At 49.3% G+C, this 20,487-nt stretch overlaps 1 protein-coding gene across 2 annotated transcripts in view; it reads right to left on the reverse strand.

Moving 5' to 3' along the window:
• CACNA1G (calcium voltage-gated channel subunit alpha1 G) overlaps positions 1 to 16,534 on the reverse strand; it is a gene marked incomplete at its 3' end in the record, with an annotated part of 97,518 nt that extends 80,984 nt beyond the window's left edge. For both annotated transcript variants that reach the window (XM_084218307.1, XM_084218306.1), the window contains exons 1-6: positions 16,427 to 16,534; positions 15,807 to 15,940; positions 6,167 to 6,264; positions 4,020 to 4,179; positions 1,935 to 2,226; positions 1,341 to 1,433 (exon numbers count right to left, since the gene is read on the reverse strand). In XM_084218307.1, the coding sequence (XP_084074433.1) occupies positions 1,341 to 1,433; positions 1,935 to 2,226; positions 4,020 to 4,179; positions 6,167 to 6,264; positions 15,807 to 15,940; positions 16,427 to 16,519 (870 nt within the window). In that variant the 5' untranslated portion in view covers positions 16,520 to 16,534. The remainder of the gene's footprint in view (positions 1 to 1,340; positions 1,434 to 1,934; positions 2,227 to 4,019; positions 4,180 to 6,166; positions 6,265 to 15,806; positions 15,941 to 16,426) is intronic.
• Positions 16,535 to 20,487: the final 3,953 nt, after the last annotated feature.

The following is a 20,487-nucleotide window of genomic DNA, read 5'->3' on the forward strand; positions in this document are numbered from 1 at the left end:
TTCTCTCTCCACAGACAGCAGTTGTAATTATCACAATTAGTGACATTATGATGAATGCGCTGCGCCTTCCTGATAGGAGCGTTTTTCTGCCAGTGTGTGGGCAGCTTGCGAGCAGATCCCTTTCCCCCGCTAATGGGATTTGCGGGTGACTGTTACACAAGGGCATCAGCAGCCTGTACCCACAGCTTGGAGATTTTCTTTCCAACCAGGGTTTCATGAGGTTCTGACTTCTGCAGAGCCCAGCCTGGGTCACAGGGAATTACTGACATGCTAACGGGCTATCACAAACTGCTAATGTTACTTGCACGGCATCTGTAAAAGTACTGCTTGCTCTTCCTCTTCGTCATCTTCAGGAGGCTGAGAGCAAGGGTTTGTTTCTCTCTTGGGGAAGCTAACAGAAAAAAAATGGCATAATGGACTAAACAACTGTCTACTTTCTTGTCCCGGTTTGAGTCCTGGTTTGATGAGGAGCAGAAATCCCCACAATGACCTAACTAACAATGTGCAGCTATTTTTCTGGACTTAGACCAATTGTGTAGCAAGACAAGAACTCATCTCACTTAGCTACATCTGAGTGAGGCACCTAATGATCCTTTAGAGTCAAGAGAGAAATAGGCGCATCAAGTCTGCAATGCATCTAATTTATTTTGGATGTCTACCTTCAGAGGAGATGAATCACCCCCTTAAAGCACCTATTTTTCTCCCTTGATGATAAAGGGAGTCTAGACAACGAGCTCAGCCAGTCACTGTAGACAATTCTGCTTGCATAGATGAAGCCCATCATGGAGCCCACCCCACTCTTTGTTGGCTCCTTTGTGGGTGGTCTCAGATGATGCTGTGAAGTGTGGGTGGGCTGTGGGCAGTAATCTCTTCCCTCCTTTCTTAACATGCTCTCTGAAGTTTGGGACTGTTTTCCTGTAACATCCCCATGGCACTAAGGACCCAGCCAGATGGGTTCTGCAATGTGGGGGAATTTTTGGGCAGCCTTTTCGCTTTCTAGCACTCAAAAACTGGCCAGGTGAAATTTGCCTACTTTAAATCTTAATTCAAGGGGGTAAGCAAGAGAGAGAAGCCTGGAGCACGAGGAGAGAAGTAGTAGAAGCAGCAGCAACAATAGAAGTGTATCTACCACCTCTTGAGCACATCTCTTTCCTTCCTCATGTTTGCATCTAAATGCAGCTGCAGCACAATTCCATAGGGAAGCTGTGCTTCTCCCAGCAGGCTGGTTGCTACTTCAGCTTTTATATTTACTGTATCCTCTGCCCTGTTCCTCTGGGTGATTCCACTCTGCTCTCTCCAAATGCCAGGAGGATGCCCCCTGCTCCCCTAAGGCCACTCACAATGATCAGGAGGATGAAGTAGATGAAGTTGTAGAAGGAGTGTGCATCCATGACAAAGTACATGATGTCCACCCAGCCTTCCAACGTGATGACCTGGTGGAGACAGGAAGGGAAAGCAAACTCCTGAAGGCTTAGTTACAACAAAGTGCACAAGCAATGTTTCTTCTGGCTGGGTCATGTCTGACACCCCATAGCAGGTCTTGGTGCAGTACAAGATGCTGAGGAACCAACTCCTGCTCCTCCCAATGCCAACAGCCATGTTACCAGTTATTCAGGCTGAATCTAGCCCTTTTCCATCTGGACTTAAGGGCCACTAGTGCATTTTGCAGAAAGAAGAGCAGTCTCTAGGCTCTGCCCCACACCAACATCATCAGACTGGACACCCACAGGGTTTTGTCCATGCATGCGAGGTGGAGACATTCTCAAAACAGGCATCATATTGTATCCCTACACTTTGAGCACCTGTGCGCTACTATGTAGGTGCTCACTAGTACAAAACAGCCCCCAGGAGTGCAATTACACAGCCCCTGGGAACATTTTGGGGGCAGGACCTCCTGTTTGCCCACCTTGTGACAACTGGCAGACAGGGCTCACCTGAAATATTGCAATCCAGGCATAACCAATGTTATCAAAGTTGATGGCTCCCTTGAAGGGGTTGTGCTCCCCAGCAGAGCAGTTGGTGTAGTACTGGTTCCAGTTCACACAAGACGTGTTGGTGGTGTCATTGTAGGAATAATAATCCAGAGTGCACTCCAGACCCTCTTCCCTCCGTGTTGGGATACTCCGACAGTAGCGCATCCCATTCTCCCGGGGCTGGGAGCAGATGAAGGGATTTTCATCTTCGTTCTCTGTCTGGTAGTACCGTTCCAAATCAACCGTGTAGGGGCTGAAAGAGTCCAGATAAGGCTGGCATTTGCACACTGATTGCAAGCAATCTGGCAAAGAGACAGCTGTAACAGCACAGAAGTCTGACATCTGCTTTTCCGGATCTTAAAGCTATTTTTTAAAGAAGGAATTCCCTTGGACTTACTGCATTTCCACAGAGTGAACTGATGTCCTTAACTGGGTTTTGAGAAACTGAGGCAGGGCACTCAGCCCCTTGGCAATCCCTTTGATGGCATTATTAAAAGTTACTCCCTCTGGAAGCACTCTGGCTTTGACTTAAGGAGACTAAGAGAAGGATTCAGCATGACAGGGTTTCTCTGAAATACCTTTGCTGCAGTAAGATAGAAATCAGTCAGTTTAAGCTCCTGTATGTCCTGTCCTTCTGGAGATGCTGAGAATCATCTAGGTAGACTCTATGTACAAGGACCTCCCAAGATTCCTAAAAATCAGAGACAGGGACTTCATCTGCATTTCACTGTGTCAGTTCAGCCCACAGGTAAGGTCTAAATTCCCTCTGAGGGTGGCCTTACCACAGCAACCCAAGCAAAAATATTCTTCATGGAGATGAAACAACCCATGGCCAGTCAGAAACTGGCTCCTTGCTCTGCACACACTATCTCTTTAATGCTGCCAGGACTCCCACTAAAGCTTGCAAAGATATTTTTAAGCCTAGTTCAGCCTGGTTAATTCCTGCAGAATTGCCTGTAATACCCTTCAAAGCCTATCTAAAGCCCTGGAATTCTGGCTCAATTAAACAGCACCCAAACGTGTGGCACTATTGGATTTACTCAGTGGTGAGGCTGTCCCCCTGCTCAGCTGACATCTACTTAACAGGGACATGTCCTGGTAATGCCACTTCCAGCCACCCTTTGAGGGCATGACCTGCAAGAGGGGTGGGAGTTGATTAGGAGGTGGGTGGGAGAGGTTGGAAGGCGCCTTGTGCCAGCCTGTCTACAGCAGCAGCAGCAATATGGTCCTGCTGTGTACACAAAAGAGGCTTTGAGCTTGTAAGATTCCTCCATCCAGGTGGGATTCCAGCCAGATCCCTGGGGAGTCAGCAATCCACTGAAAGGTAACCAGCATGGCAGAACTTGGCAGAGCCATCAAGAGTTTGCAGTCACCTGCCTTTCTCCAAGCATTTGAAGGGATGGAGGTGGTAGAAAAAAGTAGGTAGGTAGAACAGGCATGGAAACCCTGAAAGAGGCTGTCAGCTACCAGGTATTTCAACCACTGTGCAAACAGTGCTACATCAGGCCAGCAAACTGATCACAACAATTCTTTTAGCCTTAAACTTCAGGGATCTGTAAAAATGAATACTTTGGGATGAGGACTATCTCTTGCTCTCAGGCTGAAAATTATCTAGCATCAAAAATGCACAGTAGTGCCATTAGCTTTTCCTGGGGTTTAGATGGGACTACAAATGTTGTGGCAACAAACACCACCAGCCACTGGAGGGGATTCAAACCTGGGCATCTTCACACAGAAAAGGTCACCCATTAATGATATGCTGAATTTAGAAAGCCTGAACTCCCATTCTCAGAGGAGTTTTTTGGAGGCTTTTAGGAATCAGAAAGGTTCCCAAGTGCCACCTGAGAGTTAAGGACAGCCTGCAAATGCAAATGGCAAATTGTCACAGCTTGCTCTGTACCCGCCTTGTGTGCCCAAGCAGGAGTGATGGTGGCATTTAGGAGCAGGGAGCATTTACAGAAGAGAAGGGCTTTTTTACAGAGGAGATCCTGGAGGGACAGCCTCCCTCAAGCTGGAGAGACGCTGGTGCTGCCCACACAGACTCACATGCTGAAGTTCTCAGGGAGGAAGCAGCGGTTCCTGAGCAAACCTGCCCACAGCTGGACTCCCACGATGCCGAAGATGAAGAAGACGAAGAAGCAGAGGAGGAGGACGTTCCCCAGCATGGGCAGCGTGTCCAAAAGCAGTGTCACCAGGATGCGCATACCTGAGGCAAAGGGGAAAACTTTACATTGAATTTTCTTGCTCCAGCTATGTCCTCCTGACCTTTTCCTTTCCACTGATACTTTTACACCTGTACTTCCTTCTATTATTTTCCTGCTATCCTCATCACCTACATGTGGCTTGTGAACAGTCACAGCTTCCCATCCCCTTCAGCTGCCCCCCAAAGCCTCTGGAACAACCCCTTTCATTCATGCCTTGCTCCTGGACACCAGACCTACCTTCCCTGCTCCTCAAGTCCTCTTCTCTGAAGTTTTCTAGCAATTATGTTTCCTTAAATTCTGATGTTCTCTTTTGTACAATTGTATTTCTTTCTCCACTCAGTATATTTCAAAATTCCCTTCCCTCCTTATTTCCCCTCATCTACCCTAAATGCTCTCTCTTCCTTAAAATACAGGACTCTCTCTGGCAGTTAATTCTCACAAGTTCAGGAACAGCCAGTTCTGTAACAAGGACAAATTAATGGTGACATCAACTTGACATTTACACACAAAAAATTTATTTCATCTGACATCTGTGTAATATTCTGCTCATCTCTCACTCTCTTTCTTTCCCTATGTTCTGCACTCTTTCACTTGCTTATATTGGCTTTTATTTAAAGAAAGCTTTACTGTTGCACCCTTTACTTTGATACTTCAGGAAGACTTTTTTCTCTTATCCTGATGCTGTCACCTCCTCTCTCAGGGCTTTTCTTCTACTCCTTTACTGGGAACAACCACCTTGCATCAACTCCTAATTAACTAAAATTACTTTCTGTGGTTATTGCATTGATCATCAAACAAAGCTCATTTTTTATTTTTCCTACCGTGCATTTCTATCCCACTGTAACTACATTGCAGAGAAGACAAGATAAATTACCCAGGATTTCAAAACACATTAAGGGAATTACATCCCTAGTTAGACAGTGGTGGATAAATTCAGCTGTCCACCAGTTCAGCAGTGGGGATAAAAAAAAACCAAAAAACAACCAAGCACTGCAAACAGGATTTTGAAGCTTCTGTAGTGATTGAAACATCAGCAGCACAGCCAGATTAAGTTCAAGAGTCAGGAGCAGGAAAATAAATAGATCCCAGGCACTTCCAGCATCAGCATAGAGAACTGAAGTTGATTAGTTCTCATCAACGCATTGGGCCAGTTCAGATAGGGGAGTGCAGACTTGGATTTAATTTGGCTAAAACAGTACTGGATTTGATGACCAGGATTGTTGGACCAGGAAAAGGATGCTTCTGATGCAGTTGTACTTATACTTACCATACCTGATACCAGGTACTTATACCATACCATACCTGACCCATCTGAGAGGGACTGTGCTCAGTGGCTCTCATGGAGCACTGGGATTTGCCCAGCATGGGGCAGTGGGAGGGTTTGTGATGGGCAGTCCATGTGGGGCTGGGCTGTCATACAGCAGCAGGCAATGCCACCCACAGCTGCTTGAAGCAGGGCTGAGACCCTTGTCCATGACCTGATACACCATGACTGAAGAGTCACTGCCCATCCCACCCAGGTCTGCTTTGGAGATGCTGGGGGTTTGGGCTGTAAGGACCAGCTCTGAGGTCTTCAGCACCTCCCAGGGGGCTATCTCCAGGCACAACAAGACTTCCTCACCCCAATTTCTCCAGGGAAGGATGGAGTATCCCAGGGAGGGTGAGACCAGCATGGCTCAGACCCCACTGCCTGTACTGTCTGGCAAAGGCTCAGTCAATCCCTATCACCTGTAGCCCTTTAGCAGCCTCCTCAGACCCTCTCCAGATGAGAAAGGAAGGTGTCTGAAGACAGCTCTAGATAACTTATTGACTCATCTCTGATGCCACAGGTGTCAAAAAGAACCCGGTGGTTGTAGGACCCAGCAGTGCAAGGCGTGGGCAAACATTTGAGCTATGATGTAAGATCAAAGCATCTGGGTTTGCCCTCTCATCCTTGGGGCATGGATCCAGACAGCTGGCCCTAACAGTGAGGAATAAGATCTGACTTACTGGGGACCCTGTTAATGGCCCTGAGTGGCCGCAGGACTCGAACGGTGCGGACGGCTGAGAAGCTGACATTCTGCAGGTCCAGGGAATACTCCAGCATCCTGAGAAAGACACAAAACCATGGAGGAGTGTCATGGATCCAGTGGAGAAATGTTAGATTATCAAACATTATAAAGCAAACATTAAATGCCAACCACTCACAGAGGGACTTGTTACTGCATCTCTCCCATCAGGAAAGTTTGCCCGAGGAATTAATTAAGGATTGTTTGCATGTCAGGAAAAAGTCAATGAGGGGGAATGTGATACACCAGCTCATGCAGCCACGGATATCTCTCTCTCTCTCTCTCTCTCTTCCACTTTGGTTCCTGTTTTTGCACAGGGCCAGGCAGAAGCTTCTGAAAGTCCCTGCACACTCCAGAGAGAAAATTTCCAGGCATAGCCCTGCTTTTATCAATTTTACAGATACTGTAATATATCTGAGTTTGTTGTGCTGAAAGGATGGTGAAGACCCCTCTGTGGGACACAGGAGATGATCAGCACAGGACACTGAGCTCGGCTGTCTCTGCTCAGCAGACACCCTTGGCAGGCGGGACCAAAACTGGTGACACTTGCAGATAAAAAAATGGGGCCAGCATGAACCTAGGAACCTTCCAGTGCTCCCACTGTCTGACAGGGTTATTTCCCAGCTCAGGAGATAGGGGAGCAACATTCACAGGACTTAGTCTAAGGATGCACCTGGATGGCTGCAAGTTCCTGGGGTGTCCCAGTACCTCTCATTCCTCTCATGGCACCTTTGTTCAAGCACAACAGAGTCATCAGTCACAAAACCTCCAGGACTTTGTTCTCTGACTGTGGGAAGATCCAAGAGCTCTGCCCAGAATATTCTTGAAGAGGCAGAGCCAGGCAAAGGTAAGAAAGACAACCCTGAGGCTCCCTGGACAGTCAGGCTCCCACTACCATAGGCAACCACAGCATATTAATCTCTTAGAAAAATTCCATCTCCAAACAAGCTGGGTGGTTCCCTCCCTCCGACTCTAATGGCTAGAAGCCTAACTTCCGGCCTGAATTTATTCGGGACAAGCTCATATCTATTTGTTCTTACAGCAGCACTGTCTTTAAAGTAGCTTCTCTAGCTGTTATTTGTCCCTGGTGTTTACTCACCCATGTATTTACGGAGAACAAAGCACATCTTCTCTAAGCCTTGATTCTGCAAAGTCAAACAAATCAAGTTCTTCCAGCCCCATCTCACAGACAGGCTCTCTGTTTCTCCGTCACAACCTTCCTCCACACTTGCCCTGGTCTAAATTAATCTCACCTGATTAGGCATCAAGTTTCTGGAAGAGGTTTTGGTCCTTGCACCAAGGCATCAGTGCTGTCCCTTTCCTCCCTGCTGGAAATCCCACAGGATCCATCCATGCTGTGTCGGGTTTGCCATGGCTGCAGCACGCTGGAGGTTTCTGTTCTTGCTGTGATCAGCCAAACCCCCTCTCCTCCGCCCTGGCCCTCAACAGGTGAGGGAAACTCCAGGGTTGAGAAGGCTCCCCTTCCAGCCCCATATAAACAACTCCATGTTCAGTGCAGTGAGACTTTACCTGATAGGCTCTAATGAAAATGATGATGTTGATGATCAAACCAAAGCTACGTTTAAAATAACCTCAACATATTCCTCTCTGCTTGGCTGACCCCCACAGCAATGGGACAGTCCCAGGAGATGGAGGTTGGATATGCACATATGGATACTAGGAATTTGTTCTCAGCCCCTGACCAGAAAGGAATGCAGTGTATTCACAAAATCCCACCTGACCTGGGAGTAGAAAACCAGCCCCTCCCTCAGTGCACAGGACTCCCTGCACTGGGCAAGCTTTGGCTAAGGTGAGGAGAGGGGCAGTGGTTTCCCTGGCTTTCACTGCTGTCAAATTTCACTCGCTGTTCAAAAAGATTTCTGAGTGGTTGGCAATATTCAGGTAAAAAGCCCATATCAAACATACAGCTTTTCCTTCATCCATTATTAAAATAGAGGCTGCCAGCAAAATTCAGAGCAGCACGTGGTTAAATGCACCAAGACAAATCATTTTCTGATTAATGACAGCTCCAGATGCACTTCCAGAGATGTGAGTGCTTGTAAGCTGCAAAGGATGTGCTGTAAAATGCATTTTGATTTAACTTATTAAAGAACAATTATAGTGCCAAATTTAAAGGAACAAGCCAAACAACAACCCAGAGGCTTAAGCAAACACTTGAACACCAAGACCAAGAGCAAGAAGGTGGTCTCCTGCCTATGCTGCTGGGCACTGCTACCAGAACTGGTGTTACAGCACTGCTAAGCTCAGCCCCAGACACAGACTACAGGCTCCACACCTTGCTGGTAACCAACAGCTCAAGTGCCTTGAGAGAAGTCAGAATTAGACAAAAGAACGTCAGTAAAGCTCAGTCACTAAAGAGCAAGTCCAGTGAGAACACCACCAGTCCCTAGCTCTAAGGTCACTTCCCAAGGCAAGGGGAAACATGGGAAGAATCAATCCACATCCCTGGCAAGGGAAGATACTCAGGGAGAGCAAATGTCAGGATGTCACCAGCTGGTGAGGTGATAGGTACATTTACCAGCCTATATAGCATTTATGCATTGGAAATCTGCAGTGTAAAATGCTCCTGATGAAGCTTCAATTCAAATGTCATCTCTGCTCAGAGGGGAAAGCTCGATGCCTGTCAGCACTGCTGCCACCAACCTGGTGCCCAGCCAAGTTAAAGGCTCAGAGAGAAACTCAGCATTAAATAGGATGGATTCACAGCTCGTCAGGGTGATTAGCAACCCCCGATCACTGGAGTTATTCAGAAGGAAAGCGGAAATATTTAGGACTTTCTAAGAATAAAAGTGGAGCATCTGCAAAGCCAGACATACAACGGGCTGCTAGTGGGAGGCAGAGAGGGAGCTGATGCAAACCTTTGGCAAATGCTTCTCCAAGCAGGAAAACTCCCAGAGCTCAGCTGACAGGCAGCAAGGATGGCTCAAGATGGACCAGGCAGGAGAAATTCATTCCTATTCCACCTGGAAACAGTGAGTTGGATCATGCTGGGGTTTCTCTTGTGTAAAACCCAATGTGCCAGGAAGGATTACCCGAGTGCAATGCCAGGCAGCAACCCTGAGGCAAAGGACTTTCAAAAGTGATGCTTAGGGCATCACAGAAAGGGTTCAAGGGGCTCTGCTTACCCAAAGAGTCCCTAACAGAGCACAGAAATTCCAGCTAAGTCCTTCCCACACCTAGCCAGCACTGCATCTCTGAAGCACCCTGCTCTCAGCTCTGACTCTGCTCCCATCTCCAGGATCAATCCTGCTCAGGAAGTAGAAGATGTTGTGAAAACCCTGCAGGGTCACACAGAGAGTTTCTGCTGGGGGCGCTTTCCAAGGAAAGCTTGAACTCTCCCCTTTCACAGCTGGGTGCTGGGGGGGCTGCACAACCAGGGGATGTGACCAAGGTCAAACAAGGAACCGGTGGCTGCAGGCAGGGCCACCCCTGAGAGCTGCCCGCCCCTACACACTCAGAGCCCTGCACTGCTGGGGAGAGATAGGCTGAGATTTATTCAGCGTTAAAAAGCTTCCAAAACTGCTTTCAAAGCTTCCAAAAGCTTCCACCCTTTATCTACAAAACACAGCACAATATCACTGATGTGGGTGATATTAAGCCATCAGTGCTGGAAAAGACAAGGGGAAATTATTTAGGTGGTGTATCTTCAGAAAGCTGGAATGAAATTTCGCCCAGCTCTCGCCCGCTTAGCTGTGCTCTGCTTTCACTCAGCGGCTGCGTTTGGAGCCTTGCGAGTCTCACTGCATTCGTGGGTGTTGCTTAATTTTAAAAATACTCATTTCAATCAAGCTGAACAGAAGAAAAAGAATAGCACACAGAGAGCATGAACCCTGCAGCCTGCTGGATCTGGCTGCACCATGTGTCCCAGCCAGGACACTTGACTAATGAGGCTTTTGAAGTGGCAGCAAGTTCAGCTGAAGAACTGAAAGAAACGAAAGAATTACCTTTTTTAAAGTCCTAACACTTAAAAAAAACCTTCAGGCTTTTCACAGGTGGATTTGAGTCAGCTCAGCTGCGAGGGAGACTGCTGAGGGCTTTCTTTTACCCAGCAGGTTTCTGTGAGTCAGGGATGCAGTTTGTTCAGGATGCTTTGCTCCAAAGGTTGTGGGAAGGCAGCACGGAGCATCCACAGCCAATGGATTTCGTCTGTGCCCAGGTCTTGGCTACCCTTTATCCACCCAAAAGTAACTTAAAACGTTAAATTCCACAGCTCAGCCCCAGATATCGAAGTCCTGGAGGCTCACGATGACGAGTATTGGCTTGATGTTCTGGCACTTCTGTTCAGAGCACAAAGCACCTAATTTGGGATTAGTCAGGTCACAGTGAGGCTGTGGAGGAGCCTCCCAGTTTCCAGGACACTCATATCCATCCTGGAAAGCCCAGGAGAGGGCCAGGCTCCTGGGAGAAGGTTTGATGCAGCTTTCCCTGTGGCCCAGAGGGGCTGTGGCAGTGGCTGCACATTGGGTAATTGTGTGTGCAAATCAGCCTCATCCACGGGCAATTACACCCCAGTGCTCGCTCGGGGTGCTCAGGCGGCACAGAGGGCACTGCTGCCACGTCCTCATGTGCTGCTCCTCAGGTCAGACAGCTCAACAGAGGCAGAGGGAATGAAAAAGCAACATTCATCCTGCCTCCCTGTGAGTTTTGTTTTCAAGGGATGAAAGACTAATACATGGGGAAAATCAGCCTTTGCAGTAGGAGGCTGCAGCAGGGGCTCCTGTAGGCAGTCCCACACCAGCTCGCTCTTCCCCATGTCTGAACCAAGGAGCTAAAACAGCCCCTTGATCATCCTTGTACAGCTAAAATGCCCTTTAGAGGATCCCTGCCTGCATGTGGAGCAATCTGGCGCTGTGGGATGAAGGCAACATGCTGGAAGCTTCACCAAGAGCACCCAGCAGGAATCTTGCTCTGGCTGCGGCAGCCATGGGACCACAGCTCCCTGCAGGCACCATAGCCCTCCTTCCAATTTCTGAGCTAAAGAGCTTTTCAGACCCCATCCAGTTTTAAGTGGAGCAGGGATGGAGTGGGGGCTGTGCCATCCCTTTCTCTCCTGTCACCTATGAACACAACAGGGCTTCCTGCAGCCTATTTCATCCCTGAAATTCAATGCTTAAAACCAGGAGGGAGAATGACATCCTTAAAGTTGTTTATGAAGGCTTCAGTGAAGCTCACTGTTTAATACAGCCTTCCACAGAGAGAGAAAAAAATATAATAACAAACATTAGAAATGTTCAGGAAGCAAAGAGCGAAAGAAGTGGTGTCTGTTCCTGAATTAAGCAGCCTACCAACCACCTCCAGCCCCAGCTCCTCTTCAATCATAAGCAAAATATTCCAGAAGTGTTTAACTTTCCTACAAAGTCTTTAAAGAGGCTTGTTACCATTACAATGAGCAAAGCACAAACAGGGCTCCTCAGCCTTGGCCAAACAACTGACTGAGCCTGGAGTAACCACAGACACACACAGCTCAAACAGGGGATGATGCACAGCCCTGCTCAGTGGGGAGCAGAATGTGGGCACAGGAAGGCAGAGAGGAGTCCCATGAGCTCCAAATTATCCCCTGCTGTAAAGCTCTCTCACAAGAAAACAATAAACCATTAGGGATTTTTGTTGTTTTGGCGTTAAAATCAGAGAATAGTATCATAAAATCTCCTGAGCTGGAAGGGAACCACAAAGATCAAAGCCTAGCTCCTGGCCCTGCACAGGATAACTCCAAAATCACACCATGGGGTTTTTTGATGAGGATGGCTTAAAATCCATTTCGATCTACACGAATGCAGAGGTCATGGAAGTCCTTATCTGAGCAAAGCCAGAGCAAGCTGTGTTCCTGCAAGCTGCTGGGACTGCAGCAAAGTGTGGAGCTAGGGCTGGCTCCAGCTGAGCAGAAGGGAGACCTCAGTCTGCGGCTACCCTCTTCTCACAGGCTGAGCAGAGAAGGGGCTCCTGTGCCCTGTTGGGAGGATAGTACATGCTGGGTCCTACAGTGACCAGGAAAATACCAAGTCAGGGCACATCTCCATCCCACAGTTCTGGCTTATCAGCCCAAGCCCCAGTCAGCATTAAACCGAAACCACTTCTGCATATTTTGGGCTGCAAACAAGCATCCATCCTCGGTACATCTGTGTCTTATGCTGGGAGAGGTCAGAATGATATTGAATCATCTTTAGAGGGCAAGAGCTGCTTGCAATGCCTGTTAACCTTCAAATAAGTGTTCTCTCACAAGCAAACTCCCCAAATGCCCTCCTCTAAAAATAATGCAACATAATTATGCCATTCATCACTTTTTTTCCCCTCCCCTTTTTCCCGACGCAACTCTGTAACCTCCAGCCAAAGCCATGTTTCCCTAAGCAGAGTTTTGATAATACAGCACTATTCTCATCTCCGGCAAGTTTTACTGTAATTACAGAGATGTGTTGCAGACATTACACACTCTATAATTAGCACTAATTGCATTACATTGTCACAAAGAAGTCATTTACACTCCATGAGTTCATGAGATTGGTCTGGACAGTTTAACAGAGATGAGAAGCACTTAACGGCATCCCACAGAAGTGGCCAGCAGGAGCAAGGACACCATCCAAGAGGCTCTCCCAGAACTGCAAGAGGGAGGGAGATTCGGAGCAAAAATGCACAAAAAAGCTTCTCCCCAATGATGTCTGTCAGATCTAGAAAGTTCTTAGAGAATGGGTAAGCTGAGATGCTATAAGTTGGGACTTTTGGCGGGGAGGGGGGCGGTGGGGGAGGGCAGTGTGGGTTGAAGCCTGTTCCAAGCTGGCGGTGGCTGGGAAGGATTTCTATGGATGCTGTGCCCGTGGGAGGGTACAGCCCCAGTATTACGTGCTTTCCCCACCCGAGGCCCCACAGATATAGTTCACTGCTGCTCTTCTCCCCTGACATCCCTTTCTGCAGCCCATTAGAAAGGAAGTGGCTAGGAAAGCAGGAGAGCTGGAGCTCAGGGTCCTGCTAGGTGCTGGGGAACTCACACTGCGCTGCTGCTTCCCTCCTCCCATGTCTTGCACATAAAGGGCAGAGAAAAAATGTGAAAGCAGAAAGAGAATTGCTTCACTGTGGTCACCGGGACCACAGGAAAACCTCAGTCTCCTCCCCTGGCATTTCACTGGGGAACCTGGTTGAGGCCCTTATGTGAGACCTCCATAAAAAACATGACTTGCTTTATCTGGTATCTAAGCAAACCCAGATGGGTTTTGAGGATTGATTGCCCTGGCACACACTCTCCAGGGCCCCAGTTTGGCTCTGGACTCTTTCCTGACACCTGCTCAGATGCAGGACTCCTCCATGCAGAGCTTGGCTCATCCCTTTCTCCTGTGCTCTGCTGTGAGCACCATGGGCTGGGTGCTCATTGGGGCAGTTTGCCCCATCTGGGAACCAAAGAGTTGCACTAAGGGCTACCCGAGGAATTTCCTTCTGTCTGGTTGGGATTTGACCCTGTAGCACTTACAGTGTTTTTTACCTATACCTTAGGTCTACCAAGGGCTTGAGTCCTTAATTTTTTTCTCTGCTTCAGCAGCATCTCATTCCTGCAGCCCCTTTAGCTTTCCCTGGCCCTCAGCAGGATCCCCAGGATTGCAGCAATGCTCTGAGTAGGATGCAGCACTCCAAGATGGATGGGCTAGGATTGGAAGAGAGCAAGGGAGCACAAAAGGGAGCAGACAAAGCCAGTGCTGAAGGAGGAGAGGCTCTGCTTTGTATTTAAATCCAGTTAGATCCTTTGCCAGCTGAATTGGTTTTGACGGGGCCCAGATGGGAACAGTTCATGCACACGGAGGAAAGAGCCATCACTTAGTGAGAAGCAAAGCTGACCTGGCAGAAGGCACGAGAGGGTCAGGCTACCATGCTGCAAAAACCTCTGCAGCAAAAAAATGTCTCTGCATGACGGGGATGGGGGAGCAGCTGCTGCAGGGGGGGATCTGTGCCATGATGCAGCTCTGCCCAGGAAGGAGATAACTCTCACACACCCAAACACCTGGCCAGGTGCAGCAGCTATGCAGAGAGTTCTTTGCTTAAGCAAAGAGAAGTGGGATATTTTGGCATATGAATAAGAATGCTTCCAGGTGGTGTCCCTTTAGAGTGAGGTCCCATCATGGTGGGTCCCCACAGAATGACATCAGGGATAAGTCTGGCTCCAAAGGTTTTGCAAGATCAACAGGCAAAGGCAGGACCAGGCTGGGAGGGCAAGGTGGCAGTACTCTGGCACAGTGGGGTTGGGAGCAGCCCAGCATCTGTGACCATGCTTCCCAGGATGGGATGTCAGGCCTTACTTGAGTTGGGCTCTTCCTCACAATTAATTCCACTATAAGACATAATAAACGAGAAGAAATAAAGGTGGCTTAGCAAGCTCCAGCCCTTGGATGTGCTGCTGATGTCCACAACCTTACCAGACCTGATTGGACCTGTGGTTCCCTCTTGTCCAACATCCCATCACTGCTGTCCCTAACATTGCTCAGACATTTCAGAAGGAAACTCTGAGTCTTCTCCTAAACTGAGCAGCCAGAGGCTGGTGGGGCTGGAAAGTAGGAGATTGTGGCTTCTTGCAGAAGACAGGTTTTTGGGGACAAATACAGCTCTTGAGTCTGAAGCTCACTGAACCTTTTCACCTCTGCAACAAGGAATTCTTTAAGCCAAAGATGAACTAAGAGACTGGCACCTCCATTTTACTTCTCTCAGCTGACGAGCAGAGGCATGGGCCATGTCCCTGTGAGGTCAGCAATGGACCAAAAGCAAAACTCATTAAGGTGTTGTCCCTTCTTGGACCAAACAGGAAGGGGCTGTTGCCCCTTCTTTGGGACACAAACCCATGCCAGGCAAACAAGCTGGGAGGGGCCTCTGCTTCTTTCCAAAATCTAGTAAATTTGATCCCTGGTTCTATCAAAAGAGGCAAAACCCAACAGTTTTCCCAAAAGTCTTGGGGGTCTTGGGGCAGGGAGGGGAGGAGAGGGCCAGCAAGAAATTTGTGTATCAAAGAAACTCAGCTCAGTGGCCAGTGGCCAAGGACTTTCCATGTGTATTTCCAGCCTCTGCCAGGAGACTCCCAGATGCTGGAAGAGCCTTTAATTCAAACCAGGTGCCTCTGAAAGGAAAACCCTCAGATAGGCGAACTTCATCACTTTCCCTCAAGAAAAAAAGGTATAATAACGAGGACAATCGTGCACATTTCAGTGAATGATCCTTCCTGGCACAGCCCTCCATGCTCCTGGCTGCCCACTCTAACCACGGAAACTGAAACCTTTGGTGGGCTGGAGGGAGGAGAGCCAAGCACAGTACCCAGCAAAGGAGCCCCAGGCTAGCCAAAATCCACCACAAACAACTTTTGTCACCCTGCCCCATTCTGCCTGTGTACTGAGCATCAGCTCTCCCTCAAGCTACTGAGAGCACCAGAGAGGCAGCTGCAGCTCAGGAGTGATCCCTGCTGGGAAACTGGGATGGACAACCAGCCAGCCCCCAGCCTTCACTGCTGCAAACCAGCTGCTCCCCCAAATCCAGTGCTTGCTGAGCAGAGCTATAAATAACAACAGGAAGAAGGGGACCTGCCTCCCCAGACCTACCCTGCAATGACGATGAAGAAGTCCAGGCGGTTCCATGTGTCTCCCAGGTAGCATTTCTTCCCAAAAATCCCCAGTGCGATCATTTTGATGATCATTTCCACAGCAAAGAAGGCAAAGATGAAGTCATCAAAGCTCTGCAAAAGAAAGGAAGGGAGGAGGGATGCTCTTGCACACTTGCACCAAGGGAGGGAATTAGAAGCCTGAGTCCAGCAAGGTCTCCTCTTGCGTCTCTAAAAGCTAAATCCCTGGGAAGAAGCTGTGCTGAGAGCAGCCCTGTGGTCCAGGGCCCAGCTCGGGTGGTCCAGCAGCACCCATAGTGCCGGGATAATGGGACAAGTGTATTTTGGGCTCTGCTTTCACTGACCACTAGATGGTTGGCCTTCCCCAAGCACTCCAAGAAAGGCTTAGCTAGACTGGGGCTGGCAGGGGCTTTGCCTGATGGCACTGCATGTTCTCCGAGCACCAAAACCAGCATTTTCCAAGTGCTCACAGGATGGACAGTGCGGGCAGGACCTGACATCCTGGGAAACCACGCCACTGTGGCTGGAGCCAGCTCAGTCCTTCCCTCTCCACATCAACCTGAGGCTGCTGTTGAGCTTCCAGCAGCGCTGGGGCTGTACCTGGAGGATCCTGCAGCGGGGCGAGTCGCAGGCGATATCCTCGCAGGGGTGGAACATGCCCAGCGTCACACAGTTGAGCAGAATCACCAGCATGCTGACCCTCTCAAACCATCTGCACACACTCGTCAAGGAGGCAACAGACCCAGAGGTGCATCCAGGAGAGGCAACATCTGAATTGGAAAGCTTTTCCTGGTCTTTAAGGCCAGGAGCAGACCAGCTTCCCTACATTAGGTGCTCTCTGAGTTTACATGTTGAGATACCTGCATGTGTTCTCCCCATGATGCCATCAGTGGCTACAGCTGACGTGAAAACCACTCTAAAATGGAAGTTGCATGGCAAGAGTGCTGAGTGCTGATGTGATGGATTAAAACATTTAATTAAATGAGTGAAATCAACTTTTAGAAAAAAACTAAAACTCCCCACACCATTAATTTCCTCTCCTAGCGTTTTACAGAAAAGCACTTTAACATTACAATTTCTATTAACCATGTCTCAGCTTACCCCAGGGGTGTTTCCTCAAAGCCACTGCTTAAACTTTCATTCCCAGTCCAAATCAAGACTGCCAAAACCATTAATGAACAGCGTAAAAGCCTTTAAGTGACGGCCAGCAGAGCCCATTCCCTATCCTGTCTCCTGCCTCTCAGGGCAATTTTTAAGGACCTGAGCTGCTGGGACAGATGTTGGATGCACTTTTGGGGCAGAATAGAGTGTGCTGCTGCAGCACATCCCCATAGGGATGGTTCAAACCTGGCACCAATTCCTGCATACTTCTGGGGGCATTTCCAGGAGCACAGAGATGGGAAATCCAGGCACTGGTTCAGTGTGGTGCTGGGGTTATCCCAGCCTAGCATGAAAAACACCCTCTCGACTGCCAGAACCCACAGACAGCAGGGCCATGCTCCTGCCTGAGTGCCAGCAGCAGCTTCTCTGCTCCAGGAAAATAAGCATGGCCCTTGTCAGACGGGAGTTTTCACTGCGACACAGCAGCGGGTGGTGTTGAGGAGCCCGTGCTGTAGCGTTATCTGCCTGGGGAAGTGGAAGGTGAGGATGAATCAGCAGGTGCCTCTCCACCGGGCACACAGGCCTGGGGCTGGCAGCTCCCGCCACCCATCCTGGGCGAATTCCTGGAAAACCACATGGGGTGAGTCACAGTTTGGTTGTCAACAATCTGGATCTTTTAATCGGGAGAAATGTTTACAGGATATTGGGATAGACATTCCAACTGTCAGGGTGGGGCTATGGGCTAGGATATTTAGCCTAAATATATTCCTGTGGGGGCAGGCATGGAGGGCAGCCAGAAGAAGGGGCAGCTACTGAAGGGAATCCCCAGCTTGGGGGGGTGGGAAGATCCCCCAGCAGAGCCAGCCATGTCCAGGGCTCTGCCACCAAGGAGCTGCAAAGCCCTTGGGAACATAAAGAATTAAAAAACACCCTGTATGATCCCAAAGGGGTGACAGAAGGAATGTCAGCACATAGACTGTGAAGATACGCAGCAGGGAAGCGAGGATGACCCAGGACAGCTGGGTTGGTTGTGTCAGAACCTGCAGAGACAGATGGAAAAGTCCCTGGACAGTCAAAGATCCATTCAAATTCTTCCGTGGCAGTGGACAAGAGCTGGATGTGGATCTCCTCCATACACTCCATCCCAGCTGGGGGTGCTTTTGCCCCAGTAGGCAGCTGCTGATGCTGGCTGGGGACTGCAAACTCCTGGGCAAGCAGAGACAGGCACACAACTATGGTGCGCATCAGCTTGGAGCCACTCTGATCCCACCTTCTCCCTGTCCAAGACCCAGCACAGCCCTAATGCTCACCCAGGGCAGCTGAGCAGAGCCAAGCCCACCACAGCCCCATGTCTGGCACAAAGGGATGAGCAAAGGCTAAAATGGAAGAGCACTGGATGGCACCAAAGACCCTGTCCTTTCCTGGCATGCCACAGTCTGCATCATGCCTCTGAAGCCCCTCAATACTCACTAGAGTGCTGGCACTGGTACCAGTGACTGATTGCAGGTGGAGGGAAGCCAGGAGAGTGCAGCCCCTCAAATTGCCACAACCTGCCTCACATAGGTCACCAGCTGTGGCCAGCAGGGAGATTTGGGGACCAGCACCACATCTGTACCCCCAAGAGGGTCCCCACAGTACAGGCAGCAGCCCCTACCTGCCCAAAGACATGCTGCCCCAGGCACAGCCATGGCCTTCCCCATGCTGCCCACCATGGCTATGGTGAAGGTCCCCCCATCCTATCCTGTCCTCCCCTCTCAGGGTTGCCCTCCCCACACCCCAACTTGTCTTGCAGGAACAAACATCTGCAGGCAGGAAAACAGCCTGGAGAGGGAGGGGGACCCAGGGAGTGGGAGGGGTGTTTATTTGCTGAGGGCGTTTATTTGCTGAGGGCAGAGTTTTTTACCCCAAATTTAACTGCAGACCATTGATCAGCACATTTCTCCCTGGAGCACATGCATTTCAGTCCAATATAACACTTCACCCTGATTAAATATTCCCGGGACAGGCACCCCAGCAGTGCCGAGGGCAGTATGTTAATGTGCAGCTGATAGATCAGAAGGTTGGGGGGGGTGTTATTTTTTCACCCTCTTTTTTTTCCAGCTGAATGAAAATTCAAACTCTTTCTTCTGCTAATGGGATTTTCAGAGGCACACAAAGTGCTGCTGGCTATGGCTTTGTACCGACCCTCTTTGAGCCGAGAGGCTGACAAAGGGAAACTCTTCAATTAGCAAAAGCAGAAGGTGCTTTTTTGAATGCCTTTCACTGCTGCAGGGCAGGCAGGAAAGGGGCAAAGCAGCTTTGGGGAAGCATCAGAGACAGTGTTGGTGCCTAGCCAGCAGTTCAGGTGAGGAGGAGAATACTTGAAAGCAGGGGCAGAGGTGGCATTGCCACCACCCAGTGTCGCGCTGAGCCCACAGCCCTCGCTGCATGAGGTAAATATTTACTGGGAACAGAGCCGGCCTTCAGGGTCCTGCCCCCTCCTCACACCAAGCAGAGCTGATATTTAAAAGAAAAAGGATTAATAATGGGGTTCATGACCACACACCAGGTGATCAGCCCATCCACCCCACCCGACGGGTGTCAGAAAGTCACCACTTTTAAGGGCCACTTGCTCATCCCAGCGTATTCTTAAAAATCCACATTTTTACCATCAGCGTGCTCAAGGCAGGCAGCCAAAATCCTCACAGATTCTTTTCAACTAAAAAAAAATCTGTTTCTGACACACAGAAATTTGCAGTAACACTTCTGTTGTAACCTGACTCTTAAAATTCATAAGATAGAGAGAACAAAAGAAAAAAAGAAGGAAAATGTCCAGAAGTCACTCACTTGTTACCAAAGGAGCCCTTTCACAGAGCAAGAGCCCTGAGCCCCTTCCAACCACCGGTGCTCCCAGTGCCACCTGCCCACGATTCACAGCATCTGACCTTTTGTAATTAAGAGGCAAGAGTCCCAGATTCAATTAGCCAACACTACCCAGCCTAATAGAATTAAAAGAGACAGATATTGCATTATGCTTGCTATGATTTGGTTGCAGAAGTTTGGATCAAATTCACCAGTGAGTGAATTAAATCGGCATCTGTTATCCAAGGGCAGCAGTAACCAGGTGAGATGCTCTGTCCAGCTGCATCCTGGAGTCTTTCCAAGGAGCTGGAGCATCTGTCCAGCTGCATCCTGGAGTCTTTCCAAGGAGCTGGAGCACTTCCACTGGTCCTGGTGGGATCTTTGGCTTGAGGGTGAGGAGAGCAGGCACCTCTGTGCCCAGAGATTGGGCTCCCTTTCCCTGGGGAAGTGCCACTGACTGAGCCAAGTACAGAGGGGAGCATTTGGTGATGCTCTACAGGGACACACTCTTCTGTGGGATTAATGTTTATTTCTTCCCTTGATGCTTTGCTATTCCCAGGTAGCTCCCACCATTCCCCCTCTCCTCCTTCCCTGCAACCCTCTCTCTCCCTTCCTGACCCATCTTCCCACTCTCCAGCGAAGCAGCAGCTCCAAGGACATGTGCTGCCATTTCTGAGAAGGGGGTGGGACAGCCCTCAGCCCCCCACCCCAAGAACAAG

The sequence above is a fragment of the Fringilla coelebs genome (assembly GCF_963513975.1).
Source record: "Fringilla coelebs genome assembly, chromosome: 19".
Classification (NCBI taxonomy): Eukaryota; Metazoa; Chordata; class Aves; order Passeriformes; family Fringillidae; genus Fringilla; species Fringilla coelebs.